The 19968-nt window shown below is 39.2% G+C and overlaps 2 protein-coding genes across 5 annotated transcripts in view; both read left to right on the top strand.

Annotated features, from left to right (window-relative positions):
• Nucleotides 1-14680, top strand: part of LOC144014169 (uncharacterized) — a 121439-nt gene extending 106759 nt beyond the window's left edge. For 2 of the 4 annotated variants that reach the window (XR_013282406.1, XR_013282405.1), the window contains 2 exons: nt 8442-8862; nt 14009-14441. Coding sequence is in view for 1 of the 4 variants with exons in the window: in XM_077513760.1 (XP_077369886.1) it covers nt 8357-8372; nt 8442-8862; nt 14009-14024 (453 nt within the window). In the remaining 3 variants the exon portion in view is untranslated. Of the gene's footprint in view, nt 1-8255; nt 8373-8441; nt 8863-14008 lie in introns of those variants that run through there. The other 2 variants (XM_077513760.1, XR_013282407.1) reach the window with 2 other exon arrangements.
• Nucleotides 14681-14871: 191 nt separating this feature from the next.
• ccdc28a (coiled-coil domain containing 28A) lies at nt 14872-19598 on the top strand. The gene is made up of 5 exons (XM_077513759.1): nt 14872-15432; nt 16813-16994; nt 17252-17406; nt 18807-18829; nt 18942-19598. The coding sequence occupies exons 1-5, from the start codon at nt 15236-15238 to the stop codon at nt 18994-18996; spliced, it is 612 nt and encodes a 203-aa protein (XP_077369885.1). The 5' UTR covers nt 14872-15235; the 3' UTR covers nt 18997-19598.
• The last annotated feature ends 370 nt before the right edge of the window (nt 19599-19968 follow it).

Raw genomic sequence — 19968 nt, 5'->3', positions numbered from 1 at the left:
TACTGTATCGTATTATGATGTTTGGATATCGTTACATCTCTAGTATTGAATCATAAAACCATGAATCCATACTTTTAATATGTCTAATAAATGCAAATGTGGCCTTCTGTTATTCAGAGTAGTCGACCCCAAGAGGAGTCCAAGTGCTTTTGCCACTTTATTTACATAGTGTGTGGTTGTAGTCGATTTCAATTGTTATTTATTGTTTTGATTAGGTCATGTTCAATAAAACACACATGATTAATGTAACTGCATTTGAATCGTGAATCAAATCAGGCCATTCTGAATCTATTTTGGAAATATGCGCATCCCACCCTGACGTCACAAGAGGGAAGGAAGCAAGCATCGGTCGGTTCGTACTGTCGTTTCCTCGCTTGTTCGATCACGTGTTCCGTTGTCATCTAGTGAATTCATATGCACATTCCTACTCTTGTCCCCTACTGATATTGATACTTAGTGAAAATTGTGGTATATAATTAGAAGAAAAAAAAAACTAAGTCACATGATGTTGCACGATGGAAACACACTACTGTGATATGCCTGTTATCTGTTTGACCAAACCGCATTAGTACATAAAAGAGCCAAATTGAAACGAAAATATCCGATCCATATTTTAGTGCCAGTATCGATCCGATATCGATACTGATTTGGTATCGATAATATCGATACTGGGATCGAGCCGCCCACCTCTAACGAGTGAACACCAAGGTTATTTTAGTGAACTGAAACTAATGAAAAAAGTTTAACTAAAACTCAAAAAACAATTTTGTGAACGAAATAAAATCAAAACAAAAATGCTTTTAAAAAAATGAAACCTAACTGAAACTACATTTGATGTTAACAAAACAAACTAAAACTCACTATAATTATTGCAAAAATGTCCTTTGCTTTCGTCTTTGGTCATTAATTTAATGCATGAGCCTTTGGGGATGATTTTAAATGTGATTTTAAGTCGATTTATTTTTATATGAACCGCCAGAATAAGGACGATTGAAAGTTTGTCACACAGAAGTCATCTGGCAGCAGCCAATAGAAAAGCACTAAATGATGACGTCACTCCCATGTTTTTTTTTTTTTTTTTTATTTATTTTTTATTTTTATTTTTTTTAAATATTGCACACAAGAACAGGACTGTCTCAGAAAATTAGAATATTGTGATAAAGTCCATTATTTTCTGGAATGCAATTAAATAAGCAAAAATGCCATACATTCCGAATTCATTACAAATCAACTGCAATATTGCAAGCCTTTTATTATTTTAATATTGCTGATTATGGCTTTTGTTGTTTTTTTTGTCTGAGGAAATATTCTAATATTTTGAGATAGGATATTTGAGTTTTCTTAAGCTGCAAGCCATAATCAGCATATGCTTATGCTCAGCAATATTAAAACTAGGGCTGGGAATCTTTGACTATCTCACGATTTGATTCGATTACGATTTTTGGGTCTACGATTCGATTCAGAATCGATTTTCGATTTTCTTTTTTTTTTTCTTTTTTTTTTTCTTTTTTTTTTCCCCGATTCAAACGATTTTCGATTCAAAATTATTTGATTGACAAATGATTTCTGCTTCAATTTACAGATATGCACAACATTGTCATGATCTACTCCACTCTGCTTTGCGAGACAAAATGACAAATAGAGACATTAAAGTGTCTTTTTTGTTTTTGTTTTGTTTAAACATTTATTAAGTTTGTATTATAAGTGCCTTTTTCTACAAAAACAGCATGTGGGCTACAACTGCCTTTTCCCCTTCTTCTTCATTTCTAATTTAAATAAAATTGATTTTTGGATATTAAATATCAATTCAATTCGATTAATAGAGAATCTCGATTCTTTTATGAATTGATTTTTTTTTGGCACACCCCTAATTAAAACAATAAAAGGCTTGCAATATTTCAGTTGATTTGTGATTAATCCAGAATCTATGGCATTTTTGTTTATTTAATTGCATTACATAAAATATTGGACTTTATCACTATATTCTAATTTTCTGAGACAGTCCTGTAATACTCAGGGTTTTTTTGTAAAAACTAAAACTAATAATGAAACTAATATAAAACCAAACTAAAACGAAGCATTTATTAAATAATTAAAACTAATAAAAATGAACAGAACCACCCTGAAAACGAATTAAAACAAACAAAATGTAAAAAAACAAAACTCAAAACTAACTCAAATGAAAAATGCCCAAACTAGAATAACCCTGGTGAACACTTGTGACGAATTTATGTAAATGCTCGGTATGAGTGAGCGGCATTACATTCAGGCATACACGCACGCACACACAAAGGGGATCTGGTAGCAGCTAAGCGTGCACACCTCCGTTCCGCATGCGCCACCAGCAGCAGCCGTGGCAGCCTTCGGGCTCAGCCATCTGCCGCCCGCCCGACCACTCTTGTCCTACCCGCCTTCTTAACATATGCAGTCCTTGCCCTGGGTAAGGTGGCGGGGGCACTGGCCTCGGCCTCAGCCAAAGGGGTGGGGTTGGGGGTGCAGAGTGCATATGGCGCACGTGAAAGAGTAACAGGAAGGTGGTGAAGAAAATGGAGACAAATGAAGGATTAGTTAAATCTCGCTCGGTCTCCCCCCCATATGGTCGTTTTTCTGTGTGACCAGCAAGGTCACCACGGCCCGCAAAAGGACTAGCAAGGCCGCGAGCGACACAGTGAGCAGTGGGTGGGGTTTAGGAAGTGGTGGTGGGGGGGGTTGCACTTGGTCAATGAGGCTGGCACTGTCACTGAGACGCCATTGTGACATTGCGCCTCGGGGCAATCCACCGCAACAAAAGGCAGGTGTGCGCCACTTTCATCTGCTCATCATCATCATCATCCCGCCTCTGCCCCCCCCCCCCCCCCCCCCGCCCCCCCCCCCCCCCCCCACCACCACCACCAACAAGATGAGCAAATGACAGTCACTTTTGTTTCATGGCTAACATGAATGACTTCCACTTTTCTAAAGTCCTTTGGTCCATTTTTCATGAGGCTTCTTTTTGCATGCGTGTGCGGGCGCCACTCTGCTATTCTCTTTCTTCCGCCGGGGTCCTCTTTACCCGTTCCAGGAAAGCATCGAGTGTTGGAGGTTTGTTAGTGAACCCGTTGGGGAATTGGGTCAGAAAATACGCTCACAAATTCATAAAAACCTCTGCATACATGCAAGGTCCAAAAACAAACCAAACCCTCCATCTGTCACCTCGATTATCTTCTGATGGAGCTGGGAAATACACAATGTGAGTGTTGTGAGTGTGTGTGATTAAATAAATCATGCTGACCTTTCTTATGACCTTTCCCACCCTCCTGCCCCATCCGACCTGACAAGACCCACTCACATTCAATTCCCCTTCATCTGAGTTTTCTCCACTGATATATATATATATGACTGGATAGCTGATAGGCCAAGACTTTTGAGGTGGCTCCTCCCAGGAAATGTTTCTCGGCATAGCATCCGATATATTTACAGGATTCAAATTGGAGAATATTTGAGACAGTACTTCGTAGAAACAGCATGATTTGTGGTGTTTTAAATTTGTTAAACATGAACAGGAGGACTGGGTGGAGTTTGCATGTTCTCCCCGTGCCCGCGTGGGTCTTCTCCGGGTACTCCGGTCTCCTCCCACATTCCAAAGACATGCATGGCAGGTTAATTGGGTGCTCCGAATTGTTCCTAGGTGTGCTTGTGAGTGTGGATGGTTGTTCGTCTCTGTGTGCCCTGCGATTGGCTGGCAACCAGTCCAGGGTGTCCCCCGCCTACTGCCCATAGCCAGCTGGGATAGGCTCCAGCACCCCCACGACACTTGTGAGGAGCAAGCGGTTAAGAAAATGAATGGATGGATGAACAGGAGGACTTCAGACATTTTACAACTTGACTTAAATACATGTAGAAATCACTGTTAATTTTGACAAGAAATTTTCATTTAGTTTTAGCTATATGGTCTTTTGACTAAAATTTATTAAAGCCATAATTTAGTCATCTGGTTGTATTTTATTCAACGAAAAAAGATCAATTTTAGTCGGCTAAATTGAGTTTATTCGACATTTTCCTTCAGCATACATTTTAACTTTGATACAGAAAACTAAAAGACACCTATATGTAACTGTAGTTTAACATGCAAGACAAATTTAACAAAATGGTGTCTTTTAGTAATTGTTTCAATGAAACATGTTGGACTGACAATAACTTAGTTAAGTGCATAATTGAGATTTATTTTACATACGACGGTGTGTTAGGTCTACGTAGATTTTTTTTTTTGATTTTTTTTTTTTAAGAGGGTGGGGGCAATATGACGAGAAAAAAGTGGCAAATTTTCCACTTTTTAATATGACGAGAAAAAAAATGGCAAATTTGCAACGTTTTTAATATGACGAGAAAAAAAGTGGCAAATGTGCCACTTTATAAACGGGCAACTATTATATTGTTAATCTCTGCTAGAGCAATTAGTATCTTGTTTGAAAACCCGACCAAAAAGTACATTTGAACAAGTTCTTCCACCGTAGACATTTTGCAAACTGTGACTTGTGTAGCGCGACACATGCGTTTCCTTTCTGCCAGCACAACAACTTGACACAAACAGCCTCACGACCAGAAAAAAAAAAGTGGAAAATTTGCCAGTTTATAAAGTGGAAAATTTGCCACTTTTTTTTTCTTTCCGTATTAAAAACTTTTTTTCTCGTCATATTGCCCCCGCCCTCTAAAAAATATATATATATATTTCTACGTGGCCCTAATACGCCATCGTACTTACAGCTGCACAATGAATATAAAAAAAAAATGTTTAAACATGAAGTCAAGTGCAGTGAACACTGAACAGTTTTTGAGTGGTTCTTTTGTCCCACCCGCGTTTTGTTCCTTCTGATCGGATTGTGTGAATTTTCCTCACTGTATTATTTTTCATTTTCGTTTTAGTCATTGACTAAATTGTCTGTCAATTTTAGTTATCGTTATCGTCTCAATGTCGTCGTATGTATCAAAATCGTTTCATTTTCGTCTGGGAAAAAAAAGATTGTGATGAAAATTATGACAAACTTTTTCCTCAACGAAATTAGCACTGGTATAAATTATATGTTAAATGCTTAATGCTTAGTACAGGAGGAAACTTGTATATTTTTTATGAAAAAATTATAACTGTAATTGAACAAAACATGACTCCGCCAAATCGAATATTGGGGTCTAAGGAAATGAGCTATGAAAGAAAAAGGGGGTCTTCAAATAAGCACATACCTTACAATTGTTATTTATTTATTCTTTTTTTTTTTTTTTACTTAAAAAATAGTAAGCACCCCGGCACAACCCCCTGACCCCGCCTCCAACCTTAGACTAACTGCCTCCGAGCTGTATATGTCTCATCCGTACGTATAGCGTATAGTTTTCACATTAGTCTGCTCACGAGGTGGGAGTAACAAGATGGCCGCCCTGTGACTTCAACGGCTTGCACGGGCGTGTATAGGCTATCGGCTATCCAGTCATTTATACAGGTGAGTGGTTTTACCACATGTGTCCTTCTCACATGAGGGATTTCCCCAAGCAGCAACCAGCAGGATGGATTCTCTGTCGGATCCTCATCAGCTTCCTGCATTTTAGGCGCAATGCGCGTCGGCGAGATCGGCGCGTGCGTTTATGCAGTTGGTGCGTGTGTGATCTTTCAAATCTTCAGGTTCAAACGACCACTCGCACCACGCCTTGCCACTGAACTCCCCACGAGGTCGCCGAGATGCCACTGTGCGTGCGCGAGCGCATATCCTGATCTGCTGCTCTAATACCCAGAGGACCTTTTGGTTCCTTAACCGCAGGAGCGCAGAAGAAACACACACAAACACCTTCAAAGATCTCACATCAATCGCTCCGAACCTCTTGAAGTCTTGAAGAACCAGCACCTCAGGTGAAAGGTCAGCACACCTGCAGTGTGACAATCAATCAGTGTACGAGGATGAAGGCAGCATTGAGGATGAGTGGCAGGGAGGAGGAAGCAAGTGATGGCATGGAACAGCATGTTTTTTTGTTTTTTTAATCCATAAACAGGTGACGATTACGTAAGAAGTCCTGTCAAGAGAGGTGAGTAATTTGCACCAAAAGCAAACGACACGGAAGTGTTCAAAAACTTTAAAGCGATACAAGAATTATTGATCATTTTCCAGTATTGGATTAGGCATTGTGTACAAAGATAAAAGTGCAAATATGTCTGGCATCTTATCCCCTGAATTTTATTTTAAACCGATTAAATATGAAAATACGAACGTACCGTGTGGAACTCCATTTTCCTGGTCAGGTGATCGTGCGTAACCGGAAGCCGCCTTCGTTCATTTCAATGGGAATTTGCTGACATAATGAGCAAGAAAAAGACCCTCTTCGATCCCAAATACTTTGCCAATTCGGTTTAGAGTCAAATCCTCAGCACGTCCAGTTTCATGTCATTCCGTGTGGGTGGTGGCCGCTCCTAATGTGGGCTAAAGCGTGCTTAGCACACGACATGTGGCTTAGTCTAGCAGAGTACCCGGATGTTTACCATCCACTTGCAGTTTTATCTGGCTTTCGATTGGAAACAAATGTTTAGCGTGACCGCCGTGGCTGTACTGCTTTTGAAGAAGATCCTCTTTGTTGTAAGGCAAAATTCCACCTTTGATGTCCTCCGTGGGACTCCATCATTCCTCGTGTCTTTGCTGATGATGGCGTGACTGTCCAAAATGCTCGATAGAGTACTTAACGCAAAGATATTCATAAAAAGTGCTATAAAATCATAATTGCTCAGAATAAATTGGCATTTTTTTTCAGGGAAGAGTTGAAATGAACCATTTCACAGAATAGCTGGTTAGTTTTTCAGAAGTCTTGTGTTCCTTTAAAGACAAAAATACAAAGTAACAACAGAGAGCAGGGTTGGATTCAAATGGCCTTGAAGAAAGAACTTGATGAAAGAAACCGAGACTAAAGTACAGGATCTAAGCAACTGACAACAACATCGCAAATACAGGACCATAACAACGCAAAGACCCAACCCAAAACACAGTCACAACAAATCCAGTACCAAGTGAGAACAAGTTTCCGAAGTGCACATTTGTACGGCTCATCAACACGGTTGCGAGTTTCAAATCCTGCTTGGGGCCTTCAGGTTTGGGTCATTGGAGGGTAAAGTTTGGATGATGCTTGACACGTAAACATTCCGTGCGGAAATGAGCCACGTGGAACCCGGCGGGCACACATTTCGCAGCCTTCTTACTCAATGCGGCTTGCCCGAGCTCTGGTCGATATTCTCCCAGACTATAGGAGGCAGTGAAGAGCATCTACGCCCGACGGCGTTTGAACAACACCACCACAATGGCGTAGATGTCACAGACTTCTGACTTCCGACGACGTTTCAAACCACTGCTGCGACACACGGGCCACATCCCAACACTCGCACCTCCACCCCTTCGCCCCCCAACCGCGCGCTCCCGCCAATGGGGGTGAGCACACAGGGCGTCTCGGCTCTGAAATGCTTCGGAGAACTGAGACAGACACAATGCACACTCGCACCCATCGATGGGAACGTGCAACAGAGGGGCACAAGGGATGTGGCCCACACTATAACAAAATTCAGTTATAAATACAGCGCCACCTAGCCCTTGAGGCAAAAATACAAAAATACCCCACATACGGTATTTTGTACAAAATTTGTAAACTCATTCTAAGTGTGATAACTAAGTCATTTATGAATATTCTTTTACTTTCCACCACTCACAATGTTCAGTGGCATCAGACCTATCCGTACATATGTACTTTTTATTCTATTATTTATTTTTGATGGCCTCTATGGACAATAAAAGCAATGTTTTGTGCAATGAGGACAACGAATGATTATGTGTATATATACTTTTACAAAGCATATCAGGGCAACTTATTGCCTAAAAATAACGACGCTGATTTTTGTAGATCTACATGTTAAATGTCCGTGCGTCCGTGATATCGGCGATGCTCTGAACTCTTAAAAAGTTAACTGTAACGTGTGTATGTCACAGCCAAAACAGCAATGTTGGCCACTGTAGCATCATCGTAGTGTTTGTGCTTCAAGTCACTTCTGCAAAGTGGAGATTGACTGCAATTCGAAGTGTCCATCGGCTTCACATAACTCATATCTTACTGATTTTTGTTCACAAGAGATGACAGGAGTTTGGAGTTGGGATGATAATGGAAGGTTTTGTCTGTCTTGCGCCCATTTTTATGCCAGCGTTGTCGAGTTGTGCTTGACTCCGCTCGGCCCGCCGTGCCGAGCAACCGGTGTAGACGAGAGCAGAGAGGCTTATCTCCGGACGCTTGGTGTTTGCTTGCGTGTGATGTCGGACCAGTTTTGCGAAAGCTTCCTGGGCTGGGTTCGCTGATAAGCTTTGGGATGTGGAGATGCGCAGGTAGCAACAACAACAACAAAAAGTCTGCGTTGAAATTGGAGCCCGTTTGTCTGTGATGTTCTTCTTTAGCTCGTCAGCCCTCCCTGAGCAGTGACCGGAGCAGCAAGCCATCCAAACGTTTGCAAATTGGGACGAGAAGGAAGAGGGGATGGATGGGGGAGAAGAAAAAAAAAAGAGGACTGGGGGAGAAAAAGGATGGAGTGCAAAGAAAGGCGGACGGCAGAGGAGCGGCTGCACATGGAATGCAACAAAACGGAAAAGAGCTGAAAGGCGAGCGAGTGCGTGGAAGCAAACGAAAGGAGGCAGAGGAGGAAGTGTTGGACCGAACGATGAGAGGAACGCTAAGGCCACCTCTCTCCTCTCCTTCTCCTCTCGTCCCTCCCTGTGAGAATGGGCATTTTTCTTCCATCTTCAGATGTGCCGCGCTTTCATGCGCACACAAAGACGAGCCGTACCTGGCACGCGAGGGCGTGAAGGAGCTGGCACAAAGGTGCGTGTGCAACACACACACATACGCACGCACACACACCTGCCTGGAACAGAGTAATATATTTGTCGAAAACTGTCTGGTACACACATGCAGATAATCTTCCAAACATAAATTAACAATACTGTAGCCTATAATTCTGTGGTCCCCAACCTTTTTTCCACCACGGACCGGTTCATAACAAGTCGACAACTTTCGTGGACCGGCAACCCATCGGGCGTGGGGTGGGGGTTTGGTGGATAATTGACACGAGCCGGACAGGAAGTTGGGCGTCTCGCATCATGGTAAATCCGGTATATTTCAAAATAAAACTGTTCGTGAACTTGTTTTTTTTTTTGGGGGGGAGGGAAGCTAGCTAACTACTGTACATAGCATGACACGAGTCAGACATGGTTGAGCTCTTATACTCAGCTGCCACCTGCTGGCCGTTTTTGTAATATCTACCATTGTTGCAACCGTTCTCTTCAGTTGAGAGGCTGCATCAAAGCCTTGTGTATGCTCTAGCATGAAAAAAAAAAAAACATAAAAAAAAAACGTATAAATATGTCGTTGGAACAATAATATTTAAAATAGAGCATATGTATACGATTTGGGGAGCAAATAAGTTAAACATTCTCAATGTTCAAACCTTCATTAATTTTATAAAATAGGTACATTACTGTAAAAAGTTGCATGCAAAATTGCACTAAAAAAAAAACACGAAACAGCAAGACTGCGAAAAGTGAAAACTGAATTTATTTATTTGTTCATTGATTTATTGATTTTTACAATAAGTTCCATTGATCAAAATCAAGAGGTAGTGACCTGAAATTTTGCCGTACATCCTGAAACGTGCACTGTATTGAAGTTATTGAATGTGCATAATTGTCGATTTCATCCAATTTGTTGGCAATTCCAATTAATTGTGGCACTTAAGGAAAAACATTACAAGTGTGATGACAAAGCTTTAATTGCTTGTTTTGATTGGGATAAACAGTATTGATGTCATCGTTGTGCTTGAAAGCAAAGTGATGCGCAACAGCTGCAGCAGTAAACAAGCGCACGCTAAAGAAACTGGTGGCGACAAACAATCGAGGGGAAGTAATTGATACGCACGTGAGTGCACACGCGTGTGCGCTCACACACACTCACACGCAAGCGATTGCTGTAATTAGTTTGTTTTAAAGGAAGCAAATAACAGTGATTTGAGCGCCACAGCATCCATAACAATTTGCCCACCGGAGGGAGTGCACCATTTGCAACAGCTCACACGTAATCGCATGCGCACACGCACAAACTCTTGCCGCCCTTAAATGTACTTGAGATTGGCAGAGAGGGGTCCTCTCAATTATTACTCGCAGAATTATTATCCCTCATCATTAAAGCAAGGTGCAAAATAAAAAGGCTTGCTTTGATAATGGATACAAAGAACAAGTTTTAGATTATCTGTTTTGAGTTTGTATCCAGATGTGAGAAGCTGCCACCCAAAATTCCTCTTGTCCAGATATCATACCACATATGCACAACTATCGGCAGGTAACATCTGCAGTTACAACTCTGAAAAGAAATAAAATGGAAAAAAAAATAAGAGACCAATCCCAGATTAAAAGCCACGGCACACTAACTTTAGAATGTTTTTACATTTTTAGACATTTGTTTAGAAATATACAGAAGAGGATTTGGGCCAGTGAAGAGAGAAAAAAAAATTGGCAGGATTCTCACTTTATTCTGAGTGAGAATGCTCACTTTAATCTCAGAATTCTGACTTTATTAGTGCTACTATTATTCTTTGTTTTGTAGTCAGAATTTTGAAAATAAAGTCAGAATTCTGACTTTAAAGTCAGTGAGAATTCTGATTTTATTCTTAGCATTCTGAGATTAAAGTCAGAATTCTGACTTTAATCTCAGAATGCTAAGAAAAAAGTCAGAATTCTGACTGAGATTAATTATGACTTTAATCACAATAACATTAAAGTGAGAATTCTGACTTTAATCTTAAAATGTGAAGGAAAAAAGTCAGAATTCTCGCTTTAAAGTCAAAATTCTGAGATTAATTATGACTTTCATCTGAGTAAGATTAAAGTGAGAATTCTGACTTTAATCTCAAAATGCGAAGAAAAGAGTCAGAATTCTCGCTTTAAAGTCAGTGAGAATTCTGATTTAATTCTCAGCATTCTGAGATTCAAGTCAGAATTCTCACTTTCAAGTCAGAAATCTGAGATTAAAGTCCTAATTCTGATTTTGATTAAAGTGAGAATTCTGGCTTTAATCTCAGAATTCGAAGAAAAAAAGTCAGAATTCTCACTTTAAAGTCATGATTCTGAGAATAAAGTCAAAATTCTGATTTTAAAGTCAGTGAGAATTCTGATTTTATTGTCAGAATTCTGAGATTAAAGTGAGAATCCTGCGGGGAAAAAATGTCTCTCTATACTGGCCCTAATCCTCTTCTGTATAAATGAAATTTAACTCATTAACTTATAAACTCATTTGAAATATTTTTTTAAAAATGGATATCTGTTTTTGTAGTTTACGTCCCCCCCCCCCCCCCCCCCCATGACAATTTCTTAGTCCAGCCATTAAAGGTGTTGTTGTGCACGTCCCTCCAAAAGTTACCCAAAGTGACCTTTTAAATAGGTAGACTTATTTAAAAAAAAAAAACATATATCAATACTTTTTACAAGCATAAAATGTGTGCTGTGGTGCATGTTTATGATGTCATCTTTGGATTCCTTGTCCCGGAGGCCCCATCAGGAAGCTTGGGCCAACAATGTGGCGCATCTCCTGGACCCCCTCAAGGCAGCGGACAGACAAAATGTCAGCTGGACCCTCTACACAGTCACGAGGAGACAATTATGGATTGAGTATGAGGGAGTCCAAAGTTGAGGACCAAAAAAAAAAAAAAAGGTGGCAGGTTGGGGAATTGTAGCACATTCGGGCTTGGAACTGGAAATGTAATCTTTATCAACGTACAAATATCGTTATAGAGCTATTTATATTTGATCATATTTTTCTATGCTAATCCCGAGAAGCTGACAGAATATGGTGTACTTTATTGTTGTGTTGTTGTGTGTTGTCCACACGGTGGGACCTACCAGTAATGAACAAATAAACCAAAACAAATATGTTTTTCCTACTTCATGTCCTTCAACCACTGACCTGTATATATAACTGGATAGACGATAGCCTATACACGGCAGTGCAACTCGTTGAAGTCACAGGGCAGCCATCTTGTTACTCCCACATTGCGAGCAGACTACTGTATAAACTATACGTACAGATGAGACAGATACAGCTCATATACAGGGGTGGGGGGGTTGTGCCGGGATGCTCACTATTTTTTAACAAGTAATAATAATAAAAATAACAATTAACAAGTAGACGATATGTGGTTTATGTTGTAATAAATTTAAAACACCATAAATCATGCTCTTTTTACTGGTATGTACTGTCTAAAATTTGAATTTTGGAGTAAGTGTTCAGTAATAAAAATGTGTGTTTCAGCTGTCAAACGAATGAACATGGTAAGCTAAATCAATGTATCGACGACCTTGTCAGTTTGTGTTTTCTTTGTGTGTTGACATGTGCCGTGGTGAACCATTCTTCAAATGTTCTGCTAAGCCACAGCAGGCCTTACACAGATTTAGGGTTCGTAATTTGTAAAGCGGCTTCCTCAACGAAAAGAAACTCTATATACGCTTGTCTTGGTTTTTGTTCACTTTAGTCAAAAATTAAATCAGCAGGTACAAAAGTTCGAAAATGACTTACAAAAATGAAATAGGCAAAGAGGAGTAATTAAAGAGTTTATGAAGAGGTCAGGAGGTAAAAAAAAAAAAAACCTGTGTGGCTCTACTCCATATTGCCTGACCGCATTACTGCTGTGTACCACACAGATCCCGCCACCTAAAGACAATAAAATAGGTCCTAAATAAACAATGCTGAGGTGAAAGCGCTTACATCCTAAATTCACACATTTTAAATGCAAAACATCAACTATTATTGCCTTAAACTATTTCCTCCACACGTAAACAATAAACATTTCAAATTATAAATAAATATCCTTTTATCAGAATGAACTTAAATCACCTTTATCCAAATATTACTCAACTTAAAATGAGAATTTAGGCTCCTACACAAATTGTATAGCTCTTAAGAAGGACATTATCTATCGGCCTAAACAATTGCAATCGCCATCTTTATGAGTATAACACCACTTTGCTCATGCACGCCACTTCCACTTACTTCCCTTGTGAAATAATAATACAGAGTAGCTTTTTATGCATCCAGTTAAAGTAACGTGGGTTGTTTTCTCATCCAAAGAGGGTGAAAAAAAACACGGCAGGTAACTTAGAATTAGCAGCAAGAGGAAGTGTGTAATTAGACGAGTTGTCATTCATCGAAAACCAAATGCATAATTCAAACAGCGTTAGAAAAGAATGAACTATCTCTCGGAACAGCATCCTACACTGCAATTATGTTAGGCGCATCTCGTAATGGCTGTGAGGACTCGGTGGAAATGTGTTCATCTGTGGAATTTTAGCCATGGTTCGCCTCACTTCGGTCTCTGTCACGCATGCACACAAACACACAAGCTCACAAAGGCGGCAACAGGGACACCAAGTGGACCGAGAAAATGCTCTCTTTTGCAACTTTCACCAACATGCTTTCACCACTTTGTGTGATTGCACACTCTTGATGATGTACCTCGCCTGCCATGCATGCAAATACTGTAACTTTATATGTGTAAACCAGACATTCAGAAGGCTTCAAATTAAACAAACTTGCAAACAAAATCTTTTTTTTTCTTTCTTTTTTTTCGTTTATTTTTTTTTTTTTTTTACATTTATTTATTAGGATTTATATCGAGTGTTCTCTTAGCGACATCCTGTGGTTACTGTTAGTAACTACATATGAAAAATCTCAGACGCCACTGTTTGGGAAAGAAAAAAAATAAATCACCGCATCTCTGAACAAATAGGCTCCAAAGGTTTTCTAACAGAAAAAAAAAACTCATAAAAATACACTAATATAATCAAAAGAAGAGGTAAATAAAATAAATTGACCTGTAGTTATAACAAATGAAAATTACGTTAGAAACAGGAGACAAATTGTTAGAACTTGGAGTTTAGTGTGAACTCAAGTAAACACGCTTTTTGTTTTTGTCACCTGACAGGTCGCAGCCCAGATGACAGCCCATCACGCACCGTTCTCAAGTGGCGATCTGGTGTTAATGCATCACAGAGAATGGACTTGGAGTTGTGTAATTGCTGAGCTTTCGTGATTATATTTTGTAATTTGAATCGAAATGGGGTATATGCCACAAGAGGCGGGGCTGTTTTTTGCACAACAGTTTCTTTCCGGTTCCGTTTGCGACGTGTGGGCTGCGTCAAAAATACTTGTGCTTCCAACTTTTTTTTTTTTCTTTTTCTTTTTTTTTTGTGCCCCTGCGTTGCGTGTTCGCAACCCGGACCGGAAATAAACTGATGTGCAAAATCACGTCCTGCCTCTTCCGTGGCATTGTGGATTGAATTGAGATTTCCCTTACAATATTTCATGTTGATTCATGATTTAAAAGGTAGTGAAGTGGAGATATGATTTTTTTTTTAAATGTTCAATAAACAAACAACCCCCCCCCCCCCAAAAAAAAAGAAAAAACAAAAAAGAAAAAAAGGACCAGAACAGAAAACAAGAAGAAATAACGCAGATTGAATAGTACACTATTCAAAATAGGGGATCTTCATGAAACTGTAAGATGTCATGAACAGAACATTCGAAAATAATGCTCTGGAAAGAAGATAATAGCTGATCTTTTGAAAAAGAAAAAATCTGATTTGTTGTCACAGAACAACAACAAAAAAAAAACATAGTTCGTGCTTTCAAATTTTGCTTTGGACGTAAAATAAGAGGACCGTTTTAGATGGATGGATGTACTTTATTGTACTTCTAATCATACTTGAGTCGCACTCCGTACCAATAGAGGGCGGTAATTCTATTACACGCTATTTTCTAACCACTTTCAAACACCAAAAGAAGAAACAGGAAAACTTGCGAACAGTGGTTTGCTACTGTTTTGATGAGAGACGCGTAAAAAAAAGGCGTTCATTTCTCGGGGTTGTTTTTATTGTTTGTTTTAGTAGTTTTCCCGTTTGTTTTACTAACATGCGGCCGGGGTGCTGACGTTAACCGACATTCTTGTTTACGTCAGCGTTTCTACGTGTTATACACGTACGTTTCCCATCTAACATTAGTTTGCTAGTAATCGGACGTTACAGATTCCGGTTGGGATTTATGTGTGTTTTTGATGTTTATGACTGTTGTACCGAGTGCTAGCTTGTCATGACGTGCACTCGAGCCTGCTAACCAGTCAGCAGCAGCACCACTAGCACCGTTGCCTGCCGTTATGGAGGAGCGAAAGCTGAAGAGAAAAAGCCCCAGGACCCCCACAACGCCCGCGGTGGCGACTACGGTGACGGTGGTGGCAACACCGACTCCCACAAGCGGTTCTGTTCGGAAACTCAGTGCTTCCACCGGGGGGAAACATGTCGGCGGAAGCCACGGCACGGGCTCCCATTCCGGGCAGAAGAACAAGAATAGAAGGTATGTGGCCGTCGTTCACGTGCTTATCATTTCAAGGTGTCCATCGGATTGGAGGCCACATACTATACAGTTTAGTAATTTGATGTCAGGTTGGCTGCTGACTATTTTTTTTCTGTTTTCCTGAATATATTTTTTGTCATTAAAAAAAATTCAGAAAAAAAGGGGGAAAATTATTCCTAAAAACAAATTACTCCGAAAAAAACAGGGGGGAAATAGTCAGAAAAACTGAAGAAAAAAAAGAAATTATTACCAAAAAAAGATTTATTTTTTTTTCCAAAAAACAAAGCACCAACTCTGTTTTTCAGAGTATTTGTTTATTTTTTTAATTATTTTTTTAAATCTCTGAACTTCAGTTTTTTTTAAATATTTTTTATGACAGAAAAAAATATTCAGTAAAACAGAAAAAAAGGAAAAAAAATACTCAAAAAACAAAGCTCCCCCCAAAAAATTGGTCAGAAAAACTTTTTTTTTTTTTTTTTTTTTTTTTCTCAAGTGAATGCAATACGCTTCCGTACCCTCCTGTTTTTTCACAGCAAAACAGTTAAAGCTGCAAATATAAAATGGAAAATATACACTAAATTTCCATTGGAAGTTAAGATGAAGAGATTTGGTAACTCCTGGCATACCTAGGGGGGATATGTTTGTTGTGCCTGCTTTAAGGCAGGGGTGTCAAACTCATATTAGCTCAGGGGCCGCATGGAAGAAAATATATTACCAAGTGGGCCACATCGGTAAAATAACGGTATATAACTTATATACGATTACCGTCATTTATACGCAGATTTTCGTGGACCAGCCCTAAATTACAGAACTCAAGTGTAATTATGTTGTTCCGAAGAATAACACAAATGCTAATGGAACGCGGCAACACTTTCCCGGTATACGTTCCGGACGTGTTAAATCGACCTGTTTTGCATATATATTGTATGCATTCCCAGAATGCATTGCCTGGCGTATTTAATGACGTTATAAGGACGCTAATCCTTGTCATATCGATTTGTGTTAACAGTAATTGAATTTGTGTCGTATTTAACACATTTATGTTGGTCTATGATTTTAAATAATAATAACAATTAAACAAACCATAACTTTAAGTTGTGTGAAAAAAATGACATCCAGGACAATTCCCCTGTACGTTGCATTGCTCGTCTGAGGACTGCTTGTGAAATTACAAATTTTATATATTTTGATTGTGGCCGGCTGATTAATTAGTCCGACATTACAATTTTATTTATTTATTTTTTATTTTTTTAACTTTACAAAATCATCTCGCGGGCCGGATTAAACCCCTTTGCGGGCCTGATCCGGCCCGCGAGCCTTATGTTTGACACCCCTGCTTTAAGGTGTTATATTTTTTGTTTTGTTTTGTTTTTTCCACAGGGCAGTTCGTGACAAATCAAAGTATCAGACGGGTTCCAGCGTTCGGCCCAGCCCAAATCAGAACCAGGCCGCACCCATCATCCAGCACTCGTTCTTGACTGATGTCTCCGACGTGCAGGAGATGGAGAATGGACTTCTCAGTCTTCTCAACGACTTCCACTCAGGGAAATTGCAAGCGTTTGGTGAGCTGATTTCAGGAAGAGAAACTTTGCTGGTCGGGGTGGGGGGCCTTGTGAAAATCTGTTTTAGGCCTCAAATTAAAAATACTTTTTTTTTCTAGGGTTGTTCAGCTGCGTTTTGGAAATCTTTGTGTGTAATGAACACTAGACCAACAGACATAAAACAAATAAAAAATCAGATGTAGGCACTAAAATTGGAATTGTGATCTGCAATTTGAATTAGGAAGTTATGCACAAGAGTTTTCTTTTGTGTTTCCCAGGTAATGAATGTTCCATTGGACAGATGGAGCATGTGCGGGAGATGCAGGAAAAGTTGGCCCGCTTGCACTTTGACCTGTACGGCGAGGAGGATGAGTTACAAGAGGACCAGAGAAAAACAGCCCGTGACACCAACATGGACAAATTGCTTCTGAATGTAAGACATGGGACATTTCACATTTCTGTACCGACAAAAGTCTTGGATTGCATTGTCGTTTTAGTCATCTTTTCATCAGTAGTAAGTTTGATATACGACTGTTGAAAAATGGGTACTAGTTTTGCTTGCATTCCATTTCGGTTTAAGATGGCAGGTTCATTACGCCACTGGAAGTTGTACTACTTGCCATTTATATCGCCGATGATGAGTATTCACAACCATCTTTTTTCCACGTTTTTTTTTTCTTTAAAAAATAAATAAATAAATACTACGACGGCGTATTAGGGCCACGTGTATATATATATATATATATATATATTTTTTTTTTTTAGAGGGTGGGGACAATATTTAGAGAAAAAACCTCGCAAATTTACGAGTTTATAAAGTGGCAGATTTGTAAGGGGGAAAAAAATCAGAAACTAACGAAAAATACACGTAGCGTACTACTCGAATATTTGCGCCATTACTTTTTGGTGGGGCTTTTCAAATAAGGAGATAGCAGAGATGAACCATATAATGTGAAAGGAACACGACTTACAAAAAACTAAGCAGCTGTTCTGTGAAGTGGTTTATTTCAACTCATTGCCAATTTATGTTGAGCGATTATGAGTTTATAGCGCTTTTTAAGCATTCGCTTTTCGAAGCATTGACTATGGCCAGCGACAAAGATGCCTCGTTTTGCGAAGGTCCACAACCTGAGGATCAAGCATTTAAGTTCACTTGTTAAAATATATATTTACTTGTACATTCATGTTTCCAGAATTATTTACACATCCATACATTTTGATTTTTTTTTTTTGTACAATTATCTAAGTTGATGTGTCGAACCTGCTGCTCGCCGTCATTCACTTGCTTTGAGCATTCAAAGTCATTGCTCGCTTCTGATTGGTTAGTGCTTGTCAGCTGATTGGGGATCAGGAAGTGTTGGCGCTCTAGCTGTCGTGTATGACGAGTACATTTGAAATTACGAATGAATCCGTCTCCAGCTTGCAGCTTCATTTTATAAACAGTGTCCCTTTATAACCACCAACGAATCCTCAAATGATCAGACTAGCTACACTATGTGTATTTCTTGTAAGTTTATGAGTTGTTGTTTTTTTCTCGCAAATTTGCCACTTTATAAACTCGCACATTTTGCGAGTTTTTTTTCTCGGAATATTGCCCCTGCCATCGTAAAAAAATAATAAGAATAAAATAAAAATATATATACATTTATACGTGGCCGTCGTATTTTACAGCCATATTCCAAAATTGATGAAATAGTTTCCCTCAAAACTCTTTTTGCAATCCCCATCATAAACTGCCTGCTACAGCCCAAGCTAAAAAGCCAGTGGAACATTTGAAAATTGTTTTAATTCTTAAAAAAAAAAAGAAAAGCTAATTATATTTTTCCTTTTCAGCTGGAGGAGTTGAGTTCATCAATGTATCCTTTTTGGCGTCTGCAAAAGTTGACGCGAGATGATGTTAAAATGATACTTAATTGAGTTTGAGGAATCCGTATGTGGCTTTTGTTGTCCCTGAACTCGCCTTTGCAGCCAGAAACTGAATCTGACTGACAGCCAAGAGATTCCCAGGTCTGCCAGCGTGTGACTGACTGCCTCTCAGACGGACTTTTGTTGCAGGAAAGCTGCTCGTTGCCCACGAGACCCAAAAGCCAAGTTTGATGCGCCTAATGTGAGCGCTGCCAATGTCAATCTTACGAAACATCAAGATCTTAGTCATTTGTAATATTATTGACCCATTTGTCACCAGCATCTGTTTGCTGTCCTGTAGATGAACTGCTGCTTTCTAACCAAAGTGATATGAATAACATTGTTGTGCTGCAAACAGTGCGAGTTCACTCTGTTGCACTTTATATTAATCAGATCAATCAGTCTATAATCAAACACGTTGATCAAAGTGTGCTTACCATGCAACAAAGAAGAAATGGTATGTGTTGTTTGCATTATGTTTGGCTGCGAGTAGTCAAGTAACCCAAATGTTGACTTCACAACCATGCCTTAATTTCTTATGCGGTAATTTAAGCTTTATTGATTTAAATGAATTATCTACTTCTCAATGTGTGAATTGTAATCATTCATCTTTGACTGTCAGTTGGACAATGTTTGGGATGTATTATTTTTGCAGCTTCAACTGTTAAAAGCATGTATGCTGTTTTTTTTTTTTTTAAATAAAATAAGTGTGAATCGCAAGCTTCCTCAAAAACATTCTGCAGTTATAGTCAACGAGTGAGCTTTACTTTGTCGAAGTACAATGATTGCCAACCAGAGCACCCCTTATGAGGTATAAGCGGTTCAGAAAATGGATGGATGTTCCATGAGACAAGAGACTATCAGGTATGTCGCTGGGAATTATCCAATTTTATTTATTTGGTCAATTTAGTTATGAAAAATAATGAATTGTTTATCTATGCCAGCAATGTAAGCCTCCAAACTTTTAAATGCTCTAACACCAACTTGCAAAGGATATTATTTACCTTTTGTAGCATTTCTGGTTTGTATTTTATATTTGCATACTTTGGCTCAATTTAGGTTGGGAAACGTTACAGTTTACTGTACTGAA

This window comes from Festucalex cinctus, chromosome 2 (assembly GCF_051991245.1).
Source record: "Festucalex cinctus isolate MCC-2025b chromosome 2, RoL_Fcin_1.0, whole genome shotgun sequence".
NCBI lineage: Eukaryota > Metazoa > Chordata > Actinopteri > Syngnathiformes > Syngnathidae > Festucalex > Festucalex cinctus.
This window is presented reverse-complemented; position numbering and strand designations above follow the sequence as displayed.